The 22,524-nt window shown below is 32.0% G+C and overlaps 2 protein-coding genes across 2 annotated transcripts; both read left to right on the top strand.

Moving 5' to 3' along the window:
* The first annotated feature begins 8,443 nt into the window (after positions 1–8,443).
* LOC127794454 (uncharacterized) lies at positions 8,444–11,131 on the top strand. Its single transcript, XM_052325542.1, has 4 exons — positions 8,444–8,599; positions 8,682–8,819; positions 10,396–10,454; positions 10,545–11,131. The coding sequence occupies exons 2-4, from the start codon at positions 8,706–8,708 to the stop codon at positions 10,873–10,875; spliced, it is 504 nt and encodes a 167-aa protein (XP_052181502.1). The 5' UTR covers positions 8,444–8,599; positions 8,682–8,705; the 3' UTR covers positions 10,876–11,131.
* Positions 11,132–12,138: 1,007 nt separating this feature from the next.
* LOC127794643 (uncharacterized) lies at positions 12,139–15,403 on the top strand. Its single transcript, XM_052325894.1, has 3 exons — positions 12,139–12,500; positions 13,796–13,905; positions 15,009–15,403. Exons 1-3 carry the CDS (start codon positions 12,139–12,141, stop codon positions 15,296–15,298), a joined length of 762 nt encoding a protein of 253 aa, XP_052181854.1. The 3' UTR covers positions 15,299–15,403.
* The last annotated feature ends 7,121 nt before the right edge of the window (positions 15,404–22,524 follow it).

Raw genomic sequence — 22,524 nt, 5'->3', positions numbered from 1 at the left:
GGTATAATATACTTGAGTTTAATATTTAAGTAATATAGAAAAGTTTATTTCATTTTCAAAAGTTTTTATGGCCACACGACTCTTCAGGTAAAACTCTTGATACAACTTAAAATTCTAAAACTAACATCATATCTCCAATTATATTTATTCCAATATCATTCGTATATTTATTTTATTTCAAAAATAAAACTTAACTTAGAAAGAAATTTTTAATAAAAATAAAGTTCAGAAAGAATATATAATTTTCTATTTATCTTTATTCTAAAAATAAAACTTAACTTGTAAAGAACTTTTAATAAAAATTAAAAAATAAAATTTCAAGAAATGATATCATCAGAAGCATATTTATCTTTATTCTCAAAATAAAACTTTTACTTAGAAAGTAATTTCTAATGAAAATATAAAAAATTAAATTTTAAGATATGATATCATATCTATATTTATTGTAACATCCCTAGATTTTTAGAGATAAATAATAATAATAATTATTAACTTCGGTACTTGAGGTAATTACTGGATATTTGGGGGTTTGAGAGAAAATAATAATTTATATTGTTCTAAGATGATGGGAAATTAAGACAATTGATTATGTTATTAGAAGTATTTAATTATGGTCTCAATAAGGGTTGTGTGTGGATTTTAGCTTGCGTTGTTCTTCTATATCATTCAATTAATTACCCTTTCACAAATTCTCTATACGCATAGAGACTCTAGGAGACAACCGTTACATTTATATTTTAGGATTAATTGCAATAATCACCCTTGAAATTTGACATAATTGGAAGAAACACATATCACGTTTTAGAAATAGCAATAACCTCTTTTATTATTAAGGGGATAAAATGACAAATTTATCCTTTATTCTATTTCATCTCTCTTTTGATTAAAAATAAAGAAATAAAATAAATAAACTCACTCCGACACAAAACCCACAAGGTTCATTATCCATATCAACAATGAACTTAGTGGGTTTCATGCTAACATGTGATGGACCGAGCTAGGTTCACCGTCTCTTTATTTGGGTTCAAAAATGAGTAAGAGTGAGAGATAGATCGACCCTTACACTATTGACATCGTGCCATCGATGATTAGACAAACCTAAATCTGGGTTTTATTGTGGAAAAAAATAAGGAGACAGAAAAAAGATGGAGAAATAATTAAGTTTCTGGTAGAGTTTTCCATAATATCATCCATTAATAAGGTTTTTGGGAAAACCCCATTGAAAACCAAATCCAACCTAAATTTGGATTCCTTTGAACATAGAGTAAAGGTTTGAAGAAACCTAGATCTGGATTCCATCAAACCTAAAACACAAAAAAAGAAAGGTGTTACCATTGATTTGGGTTCAAGATCTTTAAAATTAGATCAATCTTGATTTAGGTTGAAGATTTTTTAACCCTTGAAGATTTATGTTTTGTAGTATTAGAAAAGAAAGAAAGAATAAAGGAATGAGAAAATGAGTTTTATCATCATCACCATCTCTGTAAAATCATTGCCAAATCATTTTATCTAAATTGTCACAACTATTGTCGTCGTATTATCATTCAAGTCATTTCAGATTTGTAATTAAAAAATCAATGCTTGTGGGAAAGGAATATTATCATTACCACTATCAATTAAGATAGAGAGACAAAAAAATTTCAAATGTTGAAAGAATCTTTAAATATAAGGGTGTATTGGTTAATTTTTAATAAATGATAGTGAATAAATTGCAACATAGCATTAAACCTCCAAGGTAGTTCTTGTATTTTTTTCAAACATTAAGGATAGTTTCTACAATTATCTTAAACCTTAGGAGTACTACATGTAATTTTTCCTTATATTTGTTTCTAAAATAAAGCTTAATTTGGAAATAAATTTCTAATAAAAATAAAATTTCAGGAAAAGATATCATATATATATATTCATTCCAAAAATAAAACTTAACATAGGAAGTAAATTATGATAAAAAAATAAAATTCCAAGAGAAGTGAATATTCATATTTTTATTTTTATTTTACGATTTATACTTATTTAAATGAAAAAATTACCTATTCCAAAAAAATTCAAACATAATTTCTCTAGATGTTGGTTCATCTTTAATTAAAAATAAATCTTTTAAACAAACTTCATATTTTTACTTATATTTTAGTTGACCAGTAATTTCTATTGGTATCTTCTTAAAAAGAAATGATTATCTAAATACTTATTTTAAAAATCAAAATAAATATTTATTTACCTTTAAACATCTTAATAAATATGAAAAATTGAACAATAAGAAATTTTCATTTATATGGTAAATTATTTTATAAATATTGTATCAAACATCATTACATTTTTACAGAAAGTAACAAGCTTATCAATGCATATTTTTAAACTATGAATTATTAATAGTTGTCATTATTTATTATTGATAAGTGTTAGAATTTAACATTTATTAATTATATTAAAATATTTTATCAAAATATCTAAAATTTTGAAATATAAGAACAAATATCTATTTAAGTTTAAACATTATTATCACTTGAAAGCCTAAAGAGTAAAAATTTTAATTAGATAGTGATTATTTTAAGGTAATTGTTTTAAATATTTTATATCGAGATAAAAATTTTAATTAGTTGGTAATTATTTTTAAAAATTATTTTAAAAACTAAAAGAATATCATTTCAGGTTTTTAAATATCATTAGCATATGGAAAAAAATTAAAAATAAAAATTTGTAATTAGTTGGTAATTTTTCAAAAGAATTCAATGAGATGGGAATTATGTAAATTTATTGTGTTAAAATAAAATTTTAGGAATAAAATATTTTAATTAGTTAGTAATCATTTTAAAAATTGCAAGAATATTTATCACGATTATTATTGTAACATCTCACTTTCTTGTAGGTGATATAATTTAGGAAATTTGAGATTTTTTTTAATAATTACAACTTGACTTTGAAATTTTTCGAAAAAAATTTAACCCCTTAAGATAACAACCTTAATAAAATAAAATTAAGATAGATAAATAGACTCTAAGAGGGGAAATATAAAACTTCAAATGAACAATATATATATATATATGTATATACATATTCAAGTTGATTTTAAATAATATCTAGTTTAAATTATTCAAGATACCACAAAATACGAATACAAATTCAAAACGTTGAATATAAATATGTAAATGAATATGAAATTCTAAAGAAAAAATTCGTTGTTTTTATGATTCGTTCGTTCGTTAACTAATACCTCTTTTTGCATATTATTTGTCACATCTACATATATATACATTTTATAGAAAAAAGTACATTTAAAAATGAGTTATATGTTTCAAATACATTTTTATATAAGATACATGACATGAATAATTAATTTCAATAATTTGATAGCATCAAAATACCACACATACTGCACATTCGTATGAATTTTTCAAAAATAATATTGACACATGCAGTATCATTTTTCAAAATTTTCAATTATACATATTATTGATAGGATACAACAATTGAATTATGTATCTACAAATCGTCTCCAAGTTGCTTGATATATGTAAGGAAATGACCAATCAAGGACGCGTATAGTCTTCCTTGAATAAATCCTCCAATCATTAAGTTAAACTTTTGTAGGAAGTCAAAAAAGGAATGGAAGTTATAGAATGTCAAAAGGCAATGGAAGTTATAGAGTGCTTATTGTGGAATTATTGCATATTGCTCACCTTATTTGGAAAAATGGGCCCCTGTTTACAAGGAAGCATGTTGATATAGGAGGGTATCCTAGTCATCTCAAAAATTATTTGAGACAAAAATGACTTGTTGATGGTACATATTTCTTGCAAGATTATTGGAAGAGATTTTGGAAGTGATAAGTTTGCATTTCTGCCCTAGAATACCTTGAAGAGAGTACCTCCGACGAAAGGTTTCCCTATTCTTTTGCAAAGTTAGGTTAAGAGGTTTTCCCATAGATTCTTTAGTGGAGGCATTTTGGGTCTCTTTATTAGAGTTGCTCTCTTTCAATTGTGGCCTAGGTAGGCCTTTGTTAATGAGACTTGACCTAGCTAGGTTACCTTAAAAATAAAGCGTTTTGTATCTTAATTATAAATTAGAAAAAAATTTATATTGATGTCAGCTTAAAATTTCTTGTTTGTACTATATATCTCTATGTATTCAAAAATATTTTCCTAAGTTTTGAATGGTTTTCAAGCATTAATTTGATATTCTTCCAAATTATTCGAAACCGATTTAACCTATATCCCCTATATCTACTTAATAACTTTAATAGTGTCTTTAATTTAGTTAGTTACAGATATATATTATGACTTGCAATAGTATTTTATTGATAGTATTTTTTGTGAAATTAAACATTTTAAATATAAAATTCACTTGTAAATGACTATTCCATGTAAAATTATAACTACTATAAACATAATCTTAATTATCAATTTTTTGTTCATATACAATCAACCACTATAACAATGTCACTTTCTTAAAAATAAAAACATACCACTTTTAATTGGTTTTAATTTTAAAATATTACTAAACGTTTAATTAGTTTTAAAAAATTGACTATTATCACCCAAAATCACAACTCTATAGAGATATTTCTCACATCCAAAATGAATCAGCAAAATTAAAATATTAAAAAGTTGTTTTATTAAATTAACTAAATGAATCAGCAAAATTAACGCATTATATATATATATATGTATATATCCTGGCTCACTAACAACTCAATCTAATCTAAACTTTGATAACAAGAAATAAAAAAAAAATAAAAAACAGAAAGAGAAAACCCAAGTTGTAATCTAATTTTTTCTAAATTCTAAGCTAAATTCTTAAATATCAATTCTCCTGGATTGCCTAATCTTCAAAGAAATCGCATAAATCTTCATAATCATCATCTGCTGGTGCTGGTGCTGGTGCTTTAGATCCTCCATCTCCTCCAGTTGAAGGTGCTGGGGCAGGTGACGGTTGAGAAGGAACTTGACCATCGTCTCCTCCGGCTGGTGGAGGTGACGCTGGGGAAGGAACTTCACCTACTCCATCTCCTCCAGTTGAAGGTGTTGGGGCAGGTGACGGTTGCGAAGGAATTTGACCATCGTCTCCTCCGGCTGGGGGAGGTGACGCTGGAGAAGGAACTCCATCTCCTCCAGTTGAAGGTGCTGGGGCAGGTGACGGTTGAGAAGGAACTTGGCCATCGTCTCCTCCGGCTGGTGGAGGTGACGCTGGGGAAGGAACTTCACCTCCTCCAGTTGAAGGTGCTGGGGCAGGTGACGGTTGAGAAGGAACTTGGCCATCGTCTCCTCCGGCTGGTGGAGGTGACGCTGGGGAAGGAACTTCACCTCCTCCAGTTGAAGGTTCTGGGGCAGGTGACGGTTGAGAAGGAACTTGGCCATCGTCTCCTCCGGCTGGTGGAGGTGACGCTGGGGAAGGAACTGTCGATGGGCAATGTTGTTTAAACCAATATTTAAAGGCAATGAAAGTGCTATCAATTGCCCGGTGGAAGCACTCCTCTTGGACGTTCCTCAAATTATCACAACATTCTTTTCTCAGGACTAAATTTGGATAGAAATAAGACCTGTAAAAACACAACTCCTAAGGAAATGGTAAAAAAAACAAAAACAAAAACTATTAATTTATTTGCTTTGGGGTCACACCCATGATGCACTTTAGTCATCTGCATAAATCCATAAAAAATTAATGAAGCCAAATATATTCAAACAGCTTATATTACCAAAAAAAAAAGAAAAGAAACCTGCGAATCTCAGGAAGGCAAGAGTAGATATTATAAATCTCCGTCCTGCACTGCTCATAGATCGGATCTTGTCTCCGGCCACGTCGGCCAAAGGGTCGTGGCTTAATATGTGATCCCCAGAAGTACGGCGCGTCGTCCTCAGATTGTCGGAATTCTTCAAGTCCATCATCCGCGGCGCCGTGCACGGCGGCGAACAAGCCCAAGCATGCAAGAAGAAGCAGCAAACTGGTTGTCTTCATCGTGGTGGCTGGACCTCAGCTGAAACCAAAATTTTCCCTCTCTTCAACTCCAAACTGGAAATGCTCTGTGGGTTATGGAGATTTGGTTTGAATTTATAGAGTTGGAGGAATAGTTCAAATAGGGGAGAAGCACTAACAGCGATATGTTCGAAATTATTTTAAAATTGAAAATTGGGGATTTGTTCGTCATGTATTTCAATCAAATTAAATTACTTGTTTGTTTGGGTTATCTTTTTAATGTGGTTAAGTATCATAGTCTAAATCTAATTAAAAAAAAGTATTAATATCTAATAAACTATAAGAAATTTCAAAATAATTAATTCAAAAAAGAGATAAAAATGAAAAAAGTAGTGGATAAGAACAAATGTATATGTATCTATACTCTATTAATATGTTGGGATATGTATATATATATATAGAGAGTTTGGCTCTCATTAATCATCCCGAAATCAAATCTTAGTTTTTCAAAAATTTTAAATATGGAAGGCCCTCTATCTCTATCTCTGTCTCTATCTCTTTCTTAAGGAAAACCTTTTTCTTTTGTTTTGTTTTAGATTGGATTGGTAAGGAAAAAATTGAATCCCAAGTAATATAAAAAGAAACAAATAATAATAATAATAATAATAATAATAATAATAATGCATTATTAAACAAATTTTCTCTGCAACTATGCATTTTAATGCATTTATTTTAATTTTTGGGTTGTCTCTAAGTTGTTATATATTAATAAAATTTAAGTTATCGGAAATAGGGAAATAAATGTAAATTTACCATTACTTATCCATAAAGAAATAAACAATAGAAATTATTGGCGGGGACAATAATTTTTTTTGAAATAAAAAATTGATCAAATTTGAACACGAATTAGAATAATCAGTAAAAAGTTAGGCCCTATTTACTGTTTTCAAGCTAGTTATTTTTAATTTTTAATTTTTTAAAACAATAAAAATACGTTTATTTTATTATTTTTAAAAATATATTTTTAAAATAAAAAAACTTAAAACAACAAAAAAATTTTTGGCTATTTTTAGTCAAAACAACTAAAACATGGAAAAGAGAAAATAATTTATTTATTTATTCATATTTTATTCTTATAATGAAAAAAATATTATAAGATTCATCAACTTTAAAATGTATATATTTTTTAATAATATGTTAGTATTAAATAGTTTTAATTTATTGAATAATCAAATTTATTGAATAAAATATTATTAAAAAATTATTTTTAAAATTCTAAACAAAATACATTTTTTAGTTTTCTGTTTTGAGAAACAATTTTTCAGAATGACAAATAGAACACATTTTTTATTTTTTAAAAATAAATTATTAAAATTCAAAACTAAAAATTAAAACTCAAATAAAATGCAACCTTATCTTTTTGAGTCTATCTAGATGAGAAAATTTACGCAAATCGTTTGGAAATTGAAAAATCTATTTGAATAAGACTAAATTTAAGGGAAATATCCTTTATTATTATTGAGAAATTCTCTTGAGTTTAAAAAATAAGAATAATTTAGTCTACAATGTTAGATAACTATCATTTAATTTCTATTAAATACCTAAAATACCCTTAATATCTTCTCCTATCATTAAGTGAAAAAAACAAAAAGAAATAATAGATAAAAGTGAGTTATTTTACATATTTGAAAAAATTAGAGGAAACCCCCCGCCCAAAAGGCAAAAGTATCTGAAACATTGTACGTATCCTCGGGATTCGAAAAGTTTGAAAGTGTCATGTGTTATGAAAAACGTGTATTATATATATATATATATTTATTTATACTTTTATTTTTATCTGATATAATTACCGACTAATGAGTCAATTTTTTAAAATTAAGATGTTATTGTTAGAGACGAGTACGTTTAAGACTTAAAATTTTAAATTTTAAAAATAAAAAATAAAATAAAATTACTCTATATATTTCATTAATAAACAAATTATATCTAATATTGATAAAAAAAGGTAAAGAAGATGGAAGAGCAACAATGGGATCTCTTTTTTTATTGTTTTTAATTTTTAATTTTTTAAAATGGTAAAAATATGTTTATTTTTATATTTTTAAAAATAAAAAAAATTAAAAATCATTTTTACTGTTTTCATTATAAACAAGTTTAAAATTTTTAAAATGTAAGAAACGTTACAAACAAAAAAAAATGTATTTTTAATAATTTTAAATTAATATTTAAAATATAAAATTAAAAATAAATTTAAAACTTAAAATACGGAAATAATAATTTTAAATTTTTAATTACATGTATATTTTTGTACGTCAATTGTCCACGTCTGACGCGCGCGTGATCTCTTGTGTGGAAGTTATATTGGTCTCGAGTTTAGGTCACGCGCTAAATATGAGCGTTTGGAAGCTTCTTACGCATTTCGCAGTCCAATGATATATCACAGTGATCTAACGTTAGATCCCAAACATAGAGTCAATTCCAAGCCCCAATTTTAAAACCACCCCCCCACAAGAAGACAAAAATACATTTAACACCCACAAAACCCTAGAGCGGTTCAAACAAAACCCTAATTTCCCCCCTTTTCTTTATATATTTCTTTTTTCTTTTAGTTTTTCTTTTTCACTCTCGTCCGGACACCAAAGCAACCCTAACCAGAAACTACTCTCCTGTAGTCTCTCTCTCTCTCTGGGTACTGGTCTTTTCCTTTTCTCTTTTGAGGTCTTTTTTGTTGCCTCTTTGTTGTTTCTCTTTACATCTCTACTTCTGGGCAGGTTTTCTGAGCTTAATTTGGTGCAATGGAGGTGGATTGGTTCAGCTCTGATGCGGCTGTTCTGGGGAAGATGATGGTTTGCTCTGCAGTGGAGACCCTTTTGACTGCTCAAAGATCTCTCGCTTGCTTTCTCATGGCGGTATATTCTTTGACCCCCTTTTCTTCCTGCAAAAAGCTGAGATTTTTATGATCTGGGTACTGGTTTTTTTTCCTCTGTTCTAGCTGTTAGGGCTAATTTGAGCATTTGGGTCTCTCTTGGTTTACTCCTCTCCTGTTAACTAAGGGTTTTTTTCTCTCTAGGGCTTCTTCCTATCTCCCCATTCTTCTGCCAATTTCTTTATCTCTATATTTTGTGTTTGCGAAAACCTAGGGTTTTGCTTTTACTTTGAGGTTTATTGCCTGGATCTTTTTCTTCAAATTGCTTACGTATGGGGCCTTGGGGAGTTAAATAATTTGTTTGTCTTTCTCTTTTGTGGCTACTGGAGAATTAAGGGTTGTTTAAGTGGCTTTGAGTTTGGCTTGCAGACAAAAGGGTATATAACACGAGCTCACTGACCATTAGGTTTCTTTTTGCACATGGAAGACATTTCTGCTGATTTTACTTGCAATTAAACAAACCCTCGTGTGTTTATTAATGTTACAGATTCCAGCTTTGCTACTTAGGAGGCCCTATGGTGTTTCGGTTTCTAGTCTGGTTTAGTTTGAAATGGTTCAATATCCATAGATGCCTTTGTAATGCGGTTATTGATGTCACTGATTCCTTGCCTTGCTACGTAGGAGGCCCCACAGTATTATAATGATTAATGATTCACTAAATTGGAATCCAACGTTTATTGCCTTGATCTTTTGTTCCAATGCTTATCTATTGGACCTTAGAGAGTTAAATATACTGGAGAATTAAGGGTCTTTGGTGGTTTTAACTTTGGTTGCAGATGAAGAACATATTGGTTTGCTAACCCGTTAGGTATCTTTTAGCAGATGGAGAACATTCTTCCAATTTGTGCATTTAAAGAAAGCCTTCTGGTTTTATAATGTGTTTCTTAATGTTACAGATTCCCACTGTTCTACTTAGGAGCCCTACAGTGTTTTTTAGGTTCTGGCTTGGTTTTGTTCAAAGTGCTTTGATCCCATTGATGCTTTTAAAGTGGGTTTTTTGATGTTACTGATTCCTTGCTTTGCATATAATGGCTCATTTTCCATAGATCACTTGTCCTGTTATTTCATATGGGTGACCATTCCTCTGCCCTATCTCTTGCCTGTTGGTGATGGTTGTTTCATAAAGGGGTTCCCACATTGCACGCAGGGAGCTTCCCTGCTTTTTTGGGTCCTGGTCAGTTATTTGAATCGACGTACCTAACATGTCTTAGCCATTTTTTCATGCATGGTCCAAATTTTGTTTCACCAGTTTTATTACTCGATGAGAATATTTGGTAGTTTTTTCTGTCTCTAGCTTGATTTGATTAACTGCTTTGTCAGTATTCGCGTTGACCTGCTTAAACGCCGATAACTTTTTAAAGATTTAATATTACATTTAATTTTGAGACATCAATCTATTGCACAATGTTCCTTCGAGGGATACCTTCAACACTGATATTGTTTGATCTCTGGCCCATGATTACTGGATTGATGAGATATTAGTATATTGAGATATTAATAGATTGTTTGATCTCTGGCCGATGATTATGTTCTTTTGTTAAAATCTGCTGAGGTTTCAGACAGGATATATGCTGAATGATACCAACATGCCACCGAAGTTGCAAGGGATTGATGAAAGGTGATTATATCTCTCTGGGTGTCTCTTGCCGCCTCCATATTGAGTCAAGAAACTGTTTCCACTAAGCAGTAGATGTAATATCATTTGCAGATTCCCAATTGACGAACTTCATAGAAGGAAACGCCCTGGTCCAGAAAACAAAGATGCTAGTGATACAGATGATGATGATGATGAAGACGAAGATGCTGATGACCAAGATGACGATGATGCAGGTGATGAAGATTTCTCTGGTGAAGAAGGTGGGGATGATGACGATGATGAGGGGAATCCTGAAGATGATCCAGAGGCGAATGGGAATGGGGGTAGTGATGATGAGGATGACGATGACGATGGTGAGGATGACGAGAATGAGGATGATGAAGATGAAGAGGAGGATGATGAGGATGAAGAGGATCAACCACCAGCTAAGAAGAGGAAGTGAAACTAGTAGTAGGTCTGGAATTAGTTTCTTTTTTCCTTTTTTATTTATTTTCGTTGTCTCTTCATGCTTGGAAGTATCTAGTAGGAACTAGGACCTTTAGCTTGTTTGTCCCAATAGAATAGGAAACTAGACATCCTTGTTTGCAATGAACCTATGCTGCCTGTGATGTTCCGATTGCTATCTTGGATACCCCTTCTTGTGGAATTTAATCGCCTTGGTGGGATTTATTAATTAAGCTCCATCTTTCATGTGGGAATTTGCAGATGGTTCAATACCCGTATTATCTGTTTATCAATTTTTGTTGCAGGGATGTAAACTTTGAGTATGGTATCGACATGTTTGATGGTGTTCGATTTAGTGGTTTCTCTTTGTTCTTTACTCAATTCGGCTCTTCCTTGTGCCATTGTTGCAGTGATTCAGGGGGAATACCCAGTCTCTGCTTGGAATAATGATCTGAACTGCTAGACATCCTTGGACTCAAGACAGAATTTACTGATTGACAGGATTAGTTCTTGGATGGGGTTTTTTCTACTTATTCATCATGTTTATATAGTCAAAGAAAACAGAAAATCTCCATTTCTGTGATCTGAAATCAAGTTGTATGTCCTAAGCTGTCTTCAGCTTCTTGAGTCAAATTGGATATTGGAAATTATACTTGAAATTGAGCCAAACAGGCTATCTGAAAATAGCGATCCTCTGTTCCTGGATCAATCTTTTTCTAAGGGAGGAGGATCACCCAGAATTTGTCAGTCAAGAGGGAAGGAGGCAAAAAAAAAAAAAAAGCAGATCTTCCTCGGAAGTCACAGTGCGATATTAATACTCTTTGTTTTTGGGCCTCACAGGATATGAATCGCTTAATTCACATTGTAGTAGAAAACCATTCTTCAACCCCTTTTTCGCCTTACACATTATATGAATCGGAGTGACAAACTCTAGAATTGTGTAGATCTATAGTAACAACTATACTATAAATTGGGTAGGTTTAATTTCATGAACTATGCTCCTGCTAATTCTATGTTTTCCCAACAGTTAATTTTGTTCCATTATGATTTAAGAAACGTTTGATAAGGACATTAAACACTATACACCATTACTAAGACAGTAATTAAGACTACTCTCATCAACCCTAAACAAAGGGAAGCAAATGTAGCACAAAGAGAGTAAAAACACCAGTTTCAAAACACTGGTTGCCTTGCCCAACACTATATAAGCACATGCTTCACCTCCTGGTTTCCCAACATTGTAATTCTCATTGCTTCAAATATGGCTCGAGTCAGCACCATATGTTCCGTTGCTCTGATTGTCAACTGTGTTTCCCTGCTTCTATCACCAGCCTTGGCAGAGCCCTTGCTAGGTCTAGGGCTTGGAGTGGCCGGAGGAGCTGGGCTTGGTGGAGGAGACTGTTTGGCTTCTATTAAGGGGTTTCAAGCCTGCGTCCAAGAGGCCACGTCCTTTATCCCGAGCTCTCAGATTCGACTGGTAGGGCCTAAATGTTGCAGAGCCTTGGTTGACGCGAATGACAAGTGTTGGCCGAAGGCCTTGCCTTTGAACCCTTTCTTCCCACTTTTGTTTAGGATCTACTGCAACAACCTGCTGCGTTTAGCGCAATCTCCACCACGACACAAGTGATCTTGCCACGCTGGTTGCTGGTGGTGGCTTGACTATCTTCTGGTGGGTAAAGTTAAAGCGGCTGTCTTCTGGGAAAAAGAAAAAGAAAAACCAAAGAAAATGGTGAAGAGCTGTACTGTAGTTTTAGAGATCCTGGCTTTCATGGTTTAGTGAGGAAGCCTCAGAAGAAAATAAATAAGGAAAGTTCATTATAGAAGATGAAAACCATGAAACTGCCATGTTTGATGTTCCACCGTTCCGGAAATAGAACTTGATCTTTTCATTTTCATGCAATGTTTTAATTGCCGAATAAAAAAAAGGGGGGGATTAATTACTGAATTCAAGTCATTCTTGTCTTGCATGTGTGATTTCCACAAGAAACAATGGCATATTAGTTTTCTGACAAGTTCAGAAACTAAACCAAACAATGAAAAAAAAATTGAATTTAATTGGAATTTGACGCGAAGCTGTTTTCTGTCTGTCTAGCCTCTGGATCATCATCAAGTCCCATGGATGATGGATCCACTGTTTGAGCTTCCAAATTTCATTTGACAATGATACTTAATTTGCCCCATTCTTGTATTGAGGTTACCTAATCAATTGTTTAATTTCTGAGTTGTGCTTCTGTTTCAAGCATTAATTAGTGTGTAGTGTACTTCTTTGTTTGTTAGGTTACTAAATTTATTGTTTTGTTTCTTTAGTGCTTTGAGGTCTGTTTTAAGTCTTGTGGCAGTCAAAATTTTTTTTTTTCTGGTTATACTCTTGGGTCTAGAATTTGTAATGTTTGATCCGACAAATTTTACATCCATTGTAAAAAGAAAACTGATAGTAACACTGGAAATAATAAAAATCTATTACAAAAGAGAAAAATAGTAAGATGAAAGAAAATCATATGAATAACTTAATACGATGTACCATATAATGTGTAAAGACTATGTCCACCATTATCATTGATAATTGTCTGGTTCTCAATTCCATTAACATATGAGTTTAGAAGATGTTCTTTTATTTAAATCATCTGCACAATTTTATCTCAAATCCCTTGTTTTGTTATCACAGCAGGGTTAGATATTTATCATCTTCCACAACCACAAATGATGGCACAACCAAAGGTTCTTTGACTACGTTTAAAAATTAAAAAAAAAAAAAAAACTTTTAGGTCATCTTTATACGTAGTTGGGTACCTCTAATCCCTGCTTTTTATCTTTCTAGCTAGCTGGTCGATATATCCTGCTTTTAAGTTGTATCTGTTGTATGTTTCTTGAGTAAAATTGGATGATGGCTCTGTTTTTGGATCAATCTTTTGCTTTAGGGAGGGAATGCTGCGAACCCAGAATTTGTTAGTCAGCAGAGACACAGAACGAAAGAGAAATCCTCCTCAGAAGCCACATCCAATATTGTTTAGGCCTGTCAACGGATTGGGTGTCAATTGTAACTGATTCAATTTCGTTTTATTTTTTTAGATTTGATAGTTGATATAATTATTGAGATTTAATTCTACATTCAACTACAGATATAATATAATAGATGATTCGAATATAAATATTGTATCAGTTATGACTTAGATCTGTTTAAAATAAAATATATTATATAAATATATATTATACATAAAACATAAAAATATAATTAATTACAAGATATAGGTAGACATGGCCAATCCATCTCAAATCCTTAAATTCAATACATGAAGTTGATTGTTATTATCCATCCTCTTAAACCAATTTCATTCAAAAATCAAACCCTTTCTCTTCCTCTCTCATTGAAATGATGAACTTGTCGTCAATAGATTTGGTCTAGACTTAGAATGAAATTAATTTTAATACATTGCTACTTCGTTACTAAATATATATTTGCTTACTTAATTTTCAAATTTAATTAGAAATATAATATAATAAATGACCTATACGAATATGAATCACTTAATTTACATCCGGACAAAAAAAAAAAAATTATTCGCTTCATCTCTTTCCTTGTACTATTACATTATGACATATAGTTGGAGTGATATAAATATTAGAATTAAATCAATCAAGTAATATATATAAGTACAGGTTCATACAAAAGAAATAGGTTTAATTTAGTAACCTATTCCCTATACTGTTTATTCTATGTTTTTCCAATTAGTTAATTTGTATTCCATTATGAACAAAGAAACGTTAGATGGTGGCATTAAACCCCATTACTAAGAGTGTTTTCTCGCCCCTAAAATGTATGAATTGATGCTGCTTCACCAAAAACACCATTAATCAACTATTAAGAGCTTTTAAGTCTGCATTTTCGTGAGCCAAATACAACAATCTGAGAGTAAAAGCAACAGTTTCCAAATTGCCTTTTCCAACACTATATAAGTCCATGCTTCACCTCCTGCTTTCGACAACATTGTTCTTTTCGCCACTTCAAACACTTGACACTAACCATCTAACCCTTAACCTATATATCCACAACAATGGCTCAAGTAAGCACCATATGTCCCATTGCTCTGATTGTATCCTATGTTTCCATGCTTCTGTCACCAACTTTGGCAGAACCCTTGCTGGGTTCAGGGCTTGAAGTGGCGGGAGGAGATGGAGGGTTTGGTGGAAGTGACTGCTTAGCTTCCATTAAGGGGCTTCAAGCTTGCCTTCAAGAGGCCGTCCCCTCTATCCCGACCTCTCAGATTCAACTGGTTGGGCCCAAATGTTGCAGAGCCTTCATTGACGCGAATAACAAGTGTTGGCCCAAGGCCTTGCCTTTGAACCCCTTCTTCCCACTTATGGTGAGGATCTACTGCACCCCCCAGCTGCATTTAGAGTCATCTCCACCTCGACACAGATGATCGTATCATGGCGGTTGGACTATCTTTTGGTGGGTAAAATAAAAGTGGTTATGAACGAGAAATTTCTTTTTTTTTTTTCTGAAAAAAAAGGAAAAAAAGAAATGATGAAGAACTGGATGAGAGCTTAAGAGATCATGACTTTCCTTGTATGGTGAGGATGAAGAAGAGAGAGAGAGAGAGAGAGAGAGAGAGAGTTGATTAGTATGACAATTAGGCATGAAATTGCCATATTGTTTGATGTTCTACCATTTTAGAAATGAAATGTTTTAATTTTTCATTCTCATGCAGTGTTGAAAGAGACAAAAGTAGTTCAATTACTGAAATCAAGTAACACCCTTAATGTGTATGTAACCCAGCAAGAAATAATGACAAATAATTAGTTAATTTTCTAACGTGTACTTCAGAAACTGAGTCCAAAAATGGGATTGAATTGGAATTTGCAGAGAAATAATTGTTTTCTGCACTGGATCATCATCAGGTCCCATGGCCATGGATATGATGGATCCATGTTTGAGCTTGCAAATTTGATTTTGAAAGTGATACTTCGCTCCATTCCTTTATTGAAGTCACCTAATATATCAATTGATCTTGTATTGTGCAATGTGCATGCATTCATTATTTGTCTGTCTGTCCGTCTGTCTGTCTGTTGTTAGGTTTCTGAATTTATTGTTTCGTTTCTTTAGTGCTTTTTGAGGTTTGTTTCGAGTCTTGTGGCAGTTTATTTTATTTTATATATATATATATATATATATATTTGAAAGAGTGCTATATTCTTTTGTATAAATTTATAAAGGGATCAAAGTAGACCCGCTCAAGGGAACTTGTCCAATTAGTCTTAGAAAAACTCGATCTGCTCTGATCCAAATATAATTATGATAAATAAAATTTAAGCATTTTATATTTATAATTTAAAAATAAAAAAACTGAAATTAGAGTTAAACATCTTATACGAACACGTTTTGTTTTCTTCCCAAAGGCCAAATAAAAAACCTCAAAACCCACTCAATCCATCATTTGAAAATGCTGTGCATGCTGTTTGTCCACTCAACCCTCTGTCTGTCCACGTTTTGATCCAATGTGCATGCTGTTTTCTTCCCAAATGCTGTTTCGTTTTGCTAATTTTATAATTTTATATATTTTTTAAATAGGATATTGAATAAATTCATGAATAAACATACCTGGTGCTATATATTTTGCTACATCATATCAAATTTTTCTTATTGATTTTATTCTCATTGTTTTTTTATTTTTCTTTCAATGAGCGAGCAAAATTAAAAACTTACATAAAAAATTTGTTAAGAAATTATTGAAGTTACAAAAGAATAAATAATTCTAATTAATTTTTATATGAAATTTATTAGGAATGAAAAATTAAGAAAAAAAAAAAACCAACAAAAATAGAGTTGAAATAAATGAACATATGAGATTAGAACAAGTAAAAAAAGAATTTTTAGTTTAAACTTATCTCGTTATCATTAAATTTCGGTGTCATCCAACCGTCAACCATTGACGCTTAACCCTAAACAAGAATGGACTAACTAGGGAGTCAATTAAGGGTGTTGTTGCTAATGAATCTTTCTTGGGCATCTTCAATTGTAATCTTTGGGTCTCTAATCAGTCCTCATCATCTTTACCATAAACGTCCACCCAGCTCACTGCCTTCAAACTAAAGGGAAGCTAACACAACAATCAGAGCACTAGCTACTTGCCTTCTCCAACACTATATATATATTTTCTTCGTTACTACTACTTCAAGCACTTGGCACTAACCATCATGCATATCTCTAGTCATTAACCTAGCTACCCACAACTACATATATAGATACATTCGATTGGTTGGGGCCTAAATGTTGCAAAGCATTGAGTGATGATGCCAACGACGAAGTTTTGGCCCGAAGGCCTTGCCCCTAAACCACCCTTTCTTCCCGTCTCTACTCAAGATCTATTATTGCTCCAGCCAATTGGGGTTTAGCACCATCTCCCCGCCCGCCTCGACACAAATGGCTGATCTTGTCACAGTGGTTGTTCCTGTTGGTGGCGGCTTGGCTACCTTTTGATGGCTAAAATAAAAGTGTGATTATGAATGAGAAAAAATTAATTAATACTTTTTATTCAGAAAAAAAGAAAAGGAGACGAAAAAGAAAATGGGTAGAGTTGGATGAGATGTAGCTCTAGAGATCATGACCTTCCTCTTCTGTAAGGAAGTCTTTGGAAGAAAATAAATAAAGAAATTAATAAAGAGAGGGAGAGAGTTTATCAGGAGAGATATACATATGGACACCCAACATAAAAACCATAAAACTACCATGTTTGCCAAACCAATTAATCCTTTTCATTCGCAAAAAACAATCATGGCACCATTTCCAAAATAAAATGCTTTCATCTTTTACTTTCATGCAATGTTCCATTTTCATCTGTACAAAAGAGAAAGTAATCAACTTTTCTTTCTTTTTTTTGTGTAAATAAAAATTTCATTCAAACAAAAACACAAAGCATTTATAGCTTAAAATTAAGCCATACCCCGAGTAATCAAAAAAAGAAACAAAGTATGAAAACAATATACAGATGCCAAATGAAGTTTTCAAAAGGTTACATGTCAAAGCTCCCCAAGCACTTAAGGACTTTTAACGTGAATGCTAACATTTATGATACCAACACCCGGTTAGTCACCTAAAAAATACTTGAAAAGGAGACAAAACAAAACTTGAAACCATCAATGCATAAATATCCCTAAGCATTATAACATACATTCATGATAATGGCAACATTTGTGATAAAGACACCAATTACTCTCCAAATAATAACTTATAAAGTGCCAACATCATACTCATGAATTAAACCACTATTTGGCATGAAAGTTGACATTTGTGTTGCCAACACCCAGTTAGTAAGCAGTTCAAAACAAAGAAGTAGAAGAATCGTAGATAACTAGAGGTTGCCAAACATGCTACAATGCTCAGTTCTGCAGAGTCTGGGGGAATGGTATGGTGAATAATCGTGTCTAGACAGCACATTGAATTTAATGCACTAACTAAAACATAGACCACTCATGCTCGTGGACACACCATGCCCTACAAAACCAAATGGCTAACAACCTGCCCAAGGGCTTTTCCCACTCACCTCATCTTTTTCCACTCCACCTCGTCGCAACCCATAATACACTCGTCTCCCACATGTGCCAAGGAAACAGTCAACTGTTAAACAATAATTAATATCAAAAATTAAATCTCTAACGAAGTGAATAAATTTATCTTCTATATTATTATTTTTTAAATTAATCTGTCACCTCATTTGTCACCATATTTTATGCATAATTATCTGTAAAACATAGAATTATTGAAAAAGTTGGATTGATATAGTGATGTTTAAACTTCAAATCTTTACTTGCTCTTATAGCATGTCATTTTGTGTAAAAGCTTAAACTTATATGAGAGGAATAGGATGTCAATTCATATAAAAGAGAAAATCTAACACTTCTAACTGTCAAACGCAATGCATGAAATCTCTATCCTACATAATCAAGGACATCCTGATAATAAAGTTTTATATGATTCAACTTCTCTAGATATTTTAAGAAGTCCTTCAATCTTATGAAATTTTTTATACTGATGATCAAGGAGTGATCTCTATAACTCGTGACACAAAAGATAGACGAGGGCTCTAGCTAGCCAGACATCATGGCTTTCCTCATTTGCAGAGGGCTTGATCATGTGTGGCTTTATAAAAGATGATGTGTATAAGTGTGAAAATGCCATGTTTAGAAAAGGTTAAGGCAAGATATGTATATGTATATCTTGATATTTTATTTTCATGCACTATATATATACTGTTTGATTTGCTTACAGAAAAGGTTAAAGCAAGTTAACATAACAACTGAATTCAAGACAGCCTAATTGTGCATATATGTATGTGTGTGTGATTTGGACAAGAAACAATGACGTTTGGTTTCTGATATAAGTTTAGAAACTGATCGTTCAAACAATTAATGAAACAGAATTGGATTTAATTGGAATAATTTTGCCCAGAAAACAGGCTTCTGCATGCTTCTGCTAATTCTGTGTCCCATATGGATGCATCATGCATATGTGGAGATATATGGATCCATATTGTTTGAGTTGAGCTTCCAAATATCATTTTACAGTGGTACTTTAATTTGGCCCATTCATATTGAAGTTACCAATCAGTTGTCTTTTCTTTTGTGCTTCAGTTTCCATCCAGCTGCCAGCATTAATTAGTGCATCAGGAATTTGTTGTTTTTTTGGTTGTTAGGTTACTGAATTTATTCTTTCGTTTCTTTAATGCTCTCTCTCTCTCTCTCTCTCTCTCTCTCTCTCTCTATAACTTAGTATGTGTTGGATAGATGTGGATAGTAAATGCACAAAGCTTGAGCCCTGACAGTAAAACTGTCACCAAGTATAAGGTTAATTTTCACCCCCTCAATAAATGGTGCTAAGGCTAAGGTGGTTATCCCTCGGGATACAACAAGCTCTTCCAAAATTTTGTGTGCACTCACAAGTTTGGGGGATAAAATGAGCAACAAGAAACTAGAGATAACCCAGCAAAATAGCAACATGAGGAATGATTGAAATGGCTAATTGTTTATGTGTGTTTCACAAGCGAAGCAAGAAGTTGGTTTTATAGGCGAGCAACGCTAACGTTGAGAGGAAATCTGTAGGTGGGGAAGACTGATTCAAACAGATAGAAAACAAATTAAGAAAAGGGAAATAATAGACCAGCAAGGGTGGATATAGATGTACGAAATTTGAAGCGTGACAGTAAACGTCATCAACTTTAAGAATAATTAATTTTCACCCCTCAATAAATAGTAAAAAGGTTAAGGTGGTTATCCTTTAAGAGACAACAACCTCTTCCAAAACTCATGTGCACTCACAAGTTTTGGAGACAAAAAGAGCAGCAAGAAATCAAAAATAAACCCAACAAAATAGCGATAATTAAGAGGAATGATTGAAATGGCAAATCATTTTCGTGTGTTTCACAAGCGAAGCAAGAAGCTGCTTTTATAGGCGAGCAATGCTAACGTAGAGAGAAAATCGGTAGGTGATCGAGGAAGACTTATTCAAACAGATAGAAAATAAAGAAAAGGGAAAGAAATAAAAGAAAAATTGGTTAGCTGAAGACCAATTATTTCTCTAAGGATGAAGACTGGTTCAAATCTCATCCTCTGAGATAAGGGCAGCTTAAGATAAAATATGCGCGTGAGGCCATTTCTTTCACAACTTTCATAAACCTATATATATAGACACAAGTACAAAAGAAGAAGAAGAAAATTTTTTATCCAAGCACGAAAGACACTACAGATCTTTTAAAACACCATTTGGTATACAACAATATGTCCAAGCCTTTTTTTTCTTCAAATTTTTATATTTGATACAATGAATTTTATTTAAGAGAAAACGGCTGGTACTAATACCTATGACTACTAGAGTTGTAGTTTAATGATAGTAAATAACAGAGCTCATAATCTCGAGATATATAGAGTCTCTCAAATCTCAGTTATTTCTCTATTAGATCATAATTATATAATCTTACTAATCAAAAAAAATAATATATAGCACCTTTAAGACAATTAGATAAAAAGAAAAAAAAATGGTAACAAAAGAGAAAAAAAAAAAAAACAATTAAACAGGAATAAGAAATAATGGCTTAGTAAAAACAAAATTTGTGATTATTATTGTTAGTAACACACTTGATAATTTCGGGTTTAGGTAATTGCGTGCATTTGATAGTTGGTATCGTGTCATCACATTTGATAGTTTTTGGGTTATATTCTATTTTTCAATCTTAACAAAATATTTGCTTATAAAAACAATCAACGGGAGCTCTTTTGTATTTATTATTATTAATTAATCTCTGGGTCTGATACTTTTGACAGTTCCAAGGCTTGGCCACTCAGCGTGCGAGGCCAACTTTCGGGTAGGCTCTCATAACTTGTTGAGCCCAATATTGAATTTGGGCCAAACTGACATTGGGCCAGCTTAAGTCCAGGAAAGAAAAGGCAAAACTAGGGTTTGTTATATTGATGCTTTCTGTTGGCATATTCGTTAGTTGGGTAAGGACAAGCGTAAAGAAACAAATAAGATTTTGATGTGATCAATTCAACTAACCCTAATTTTCAGAAGCCCCAATTTGTCTCTTCCACTGTCTTTTCATGACTGAAGCTGGAATTCACGTGTTCATGATTTCGGCTTGCAGAATGGAGAAATGCAGCATTTTCTACCTACAAAAAGTTTTTTTTTTTTTTCTCAAATTTCGTGTTCGAGCCATGGCTAAAAAATAGTTTAATAGACAAATAATGATCTTAAAAAATAAAAAATACTTGTCGTCCTTACATTTGCGGTTGTGCTAGGGATTAAAATATGCCTGCTAGATTCCTTAATTTATCTCTCCTACTGAAATTGTGGAGCCGAACAGCGGGGACGTTCGTGATGGTACGTTAAATAAAAAAAATTAAAAAAAAATTAACTAAATGTTTGTTTATCAAAGGCCAACCTTAGTACGTAGAAACAGTGATGTTACTTATTTGCATTTTTTTTTTTTTTTTTGAGATGTGAAAACAATATTTTTGTATGATAAGAATAAATTTGCATAAGAAAATAAAAAGGAGTTTGGTGCTTGCCGGACCCCTTCATATTGAATGGTAACATAATCAAATAGCAAATTTCAACAAATAAACCAAATAAGTGTAAAGTATTGATGATAAAAATAAAAAATATTAAGAATCATGACTGATAAGAGTATTATAGTCATGTGTTATATTCTTATTAGATGAAATAAAAAAGACAATGATATATAATTTCTGAGACAATGACACATAATCTCTGAACCTCCTCTAATAATAAAGCGCCACATGTCATGTCATTGATAGTGATTCCTAAAATTACTCGATAAAAATATATATATTTGGACAAGTGTAAGATACACACATTAATAAAACCACTTTGTGTTAATTAAGAATAAATAGTCTTGGAAAAAGAAAAAAGGATTGCATACACATTTGATGTTAACATTGACAAAGCATTGCCTAATTTATATATGCATCCAATTTTTCACGGTCATCTAGTTTGTAATCTCTCTAGTACTATATTAAAGGAAAGTTTACTAGTATCCATCATACAGTTATTAATTTATTATTATAATTATATTGATAGACCATATATGTTATATGCATCTCTTATCTCAAATTTGAGTACAAGTGTTAATAGCAT

Source organism: Diospyros lotus, chromosome 2 (assembly GCF_014633365.1).
Source record: "Diospyros lotus cultivar Yz01 chromosome 2, ASM1463336v1, whole genome shotgun sequence".
NCBI lineage: Eukaryota > Viridiplantae > Streptophyta > Magnoliopsida > Ericales > Ebenaceae > Diospyros > Diospyros lotus.
Note: the sequence above shows the minus strand (reverse complement) of the source record. Positions and strands in the feature narration are given on the sequence as shown.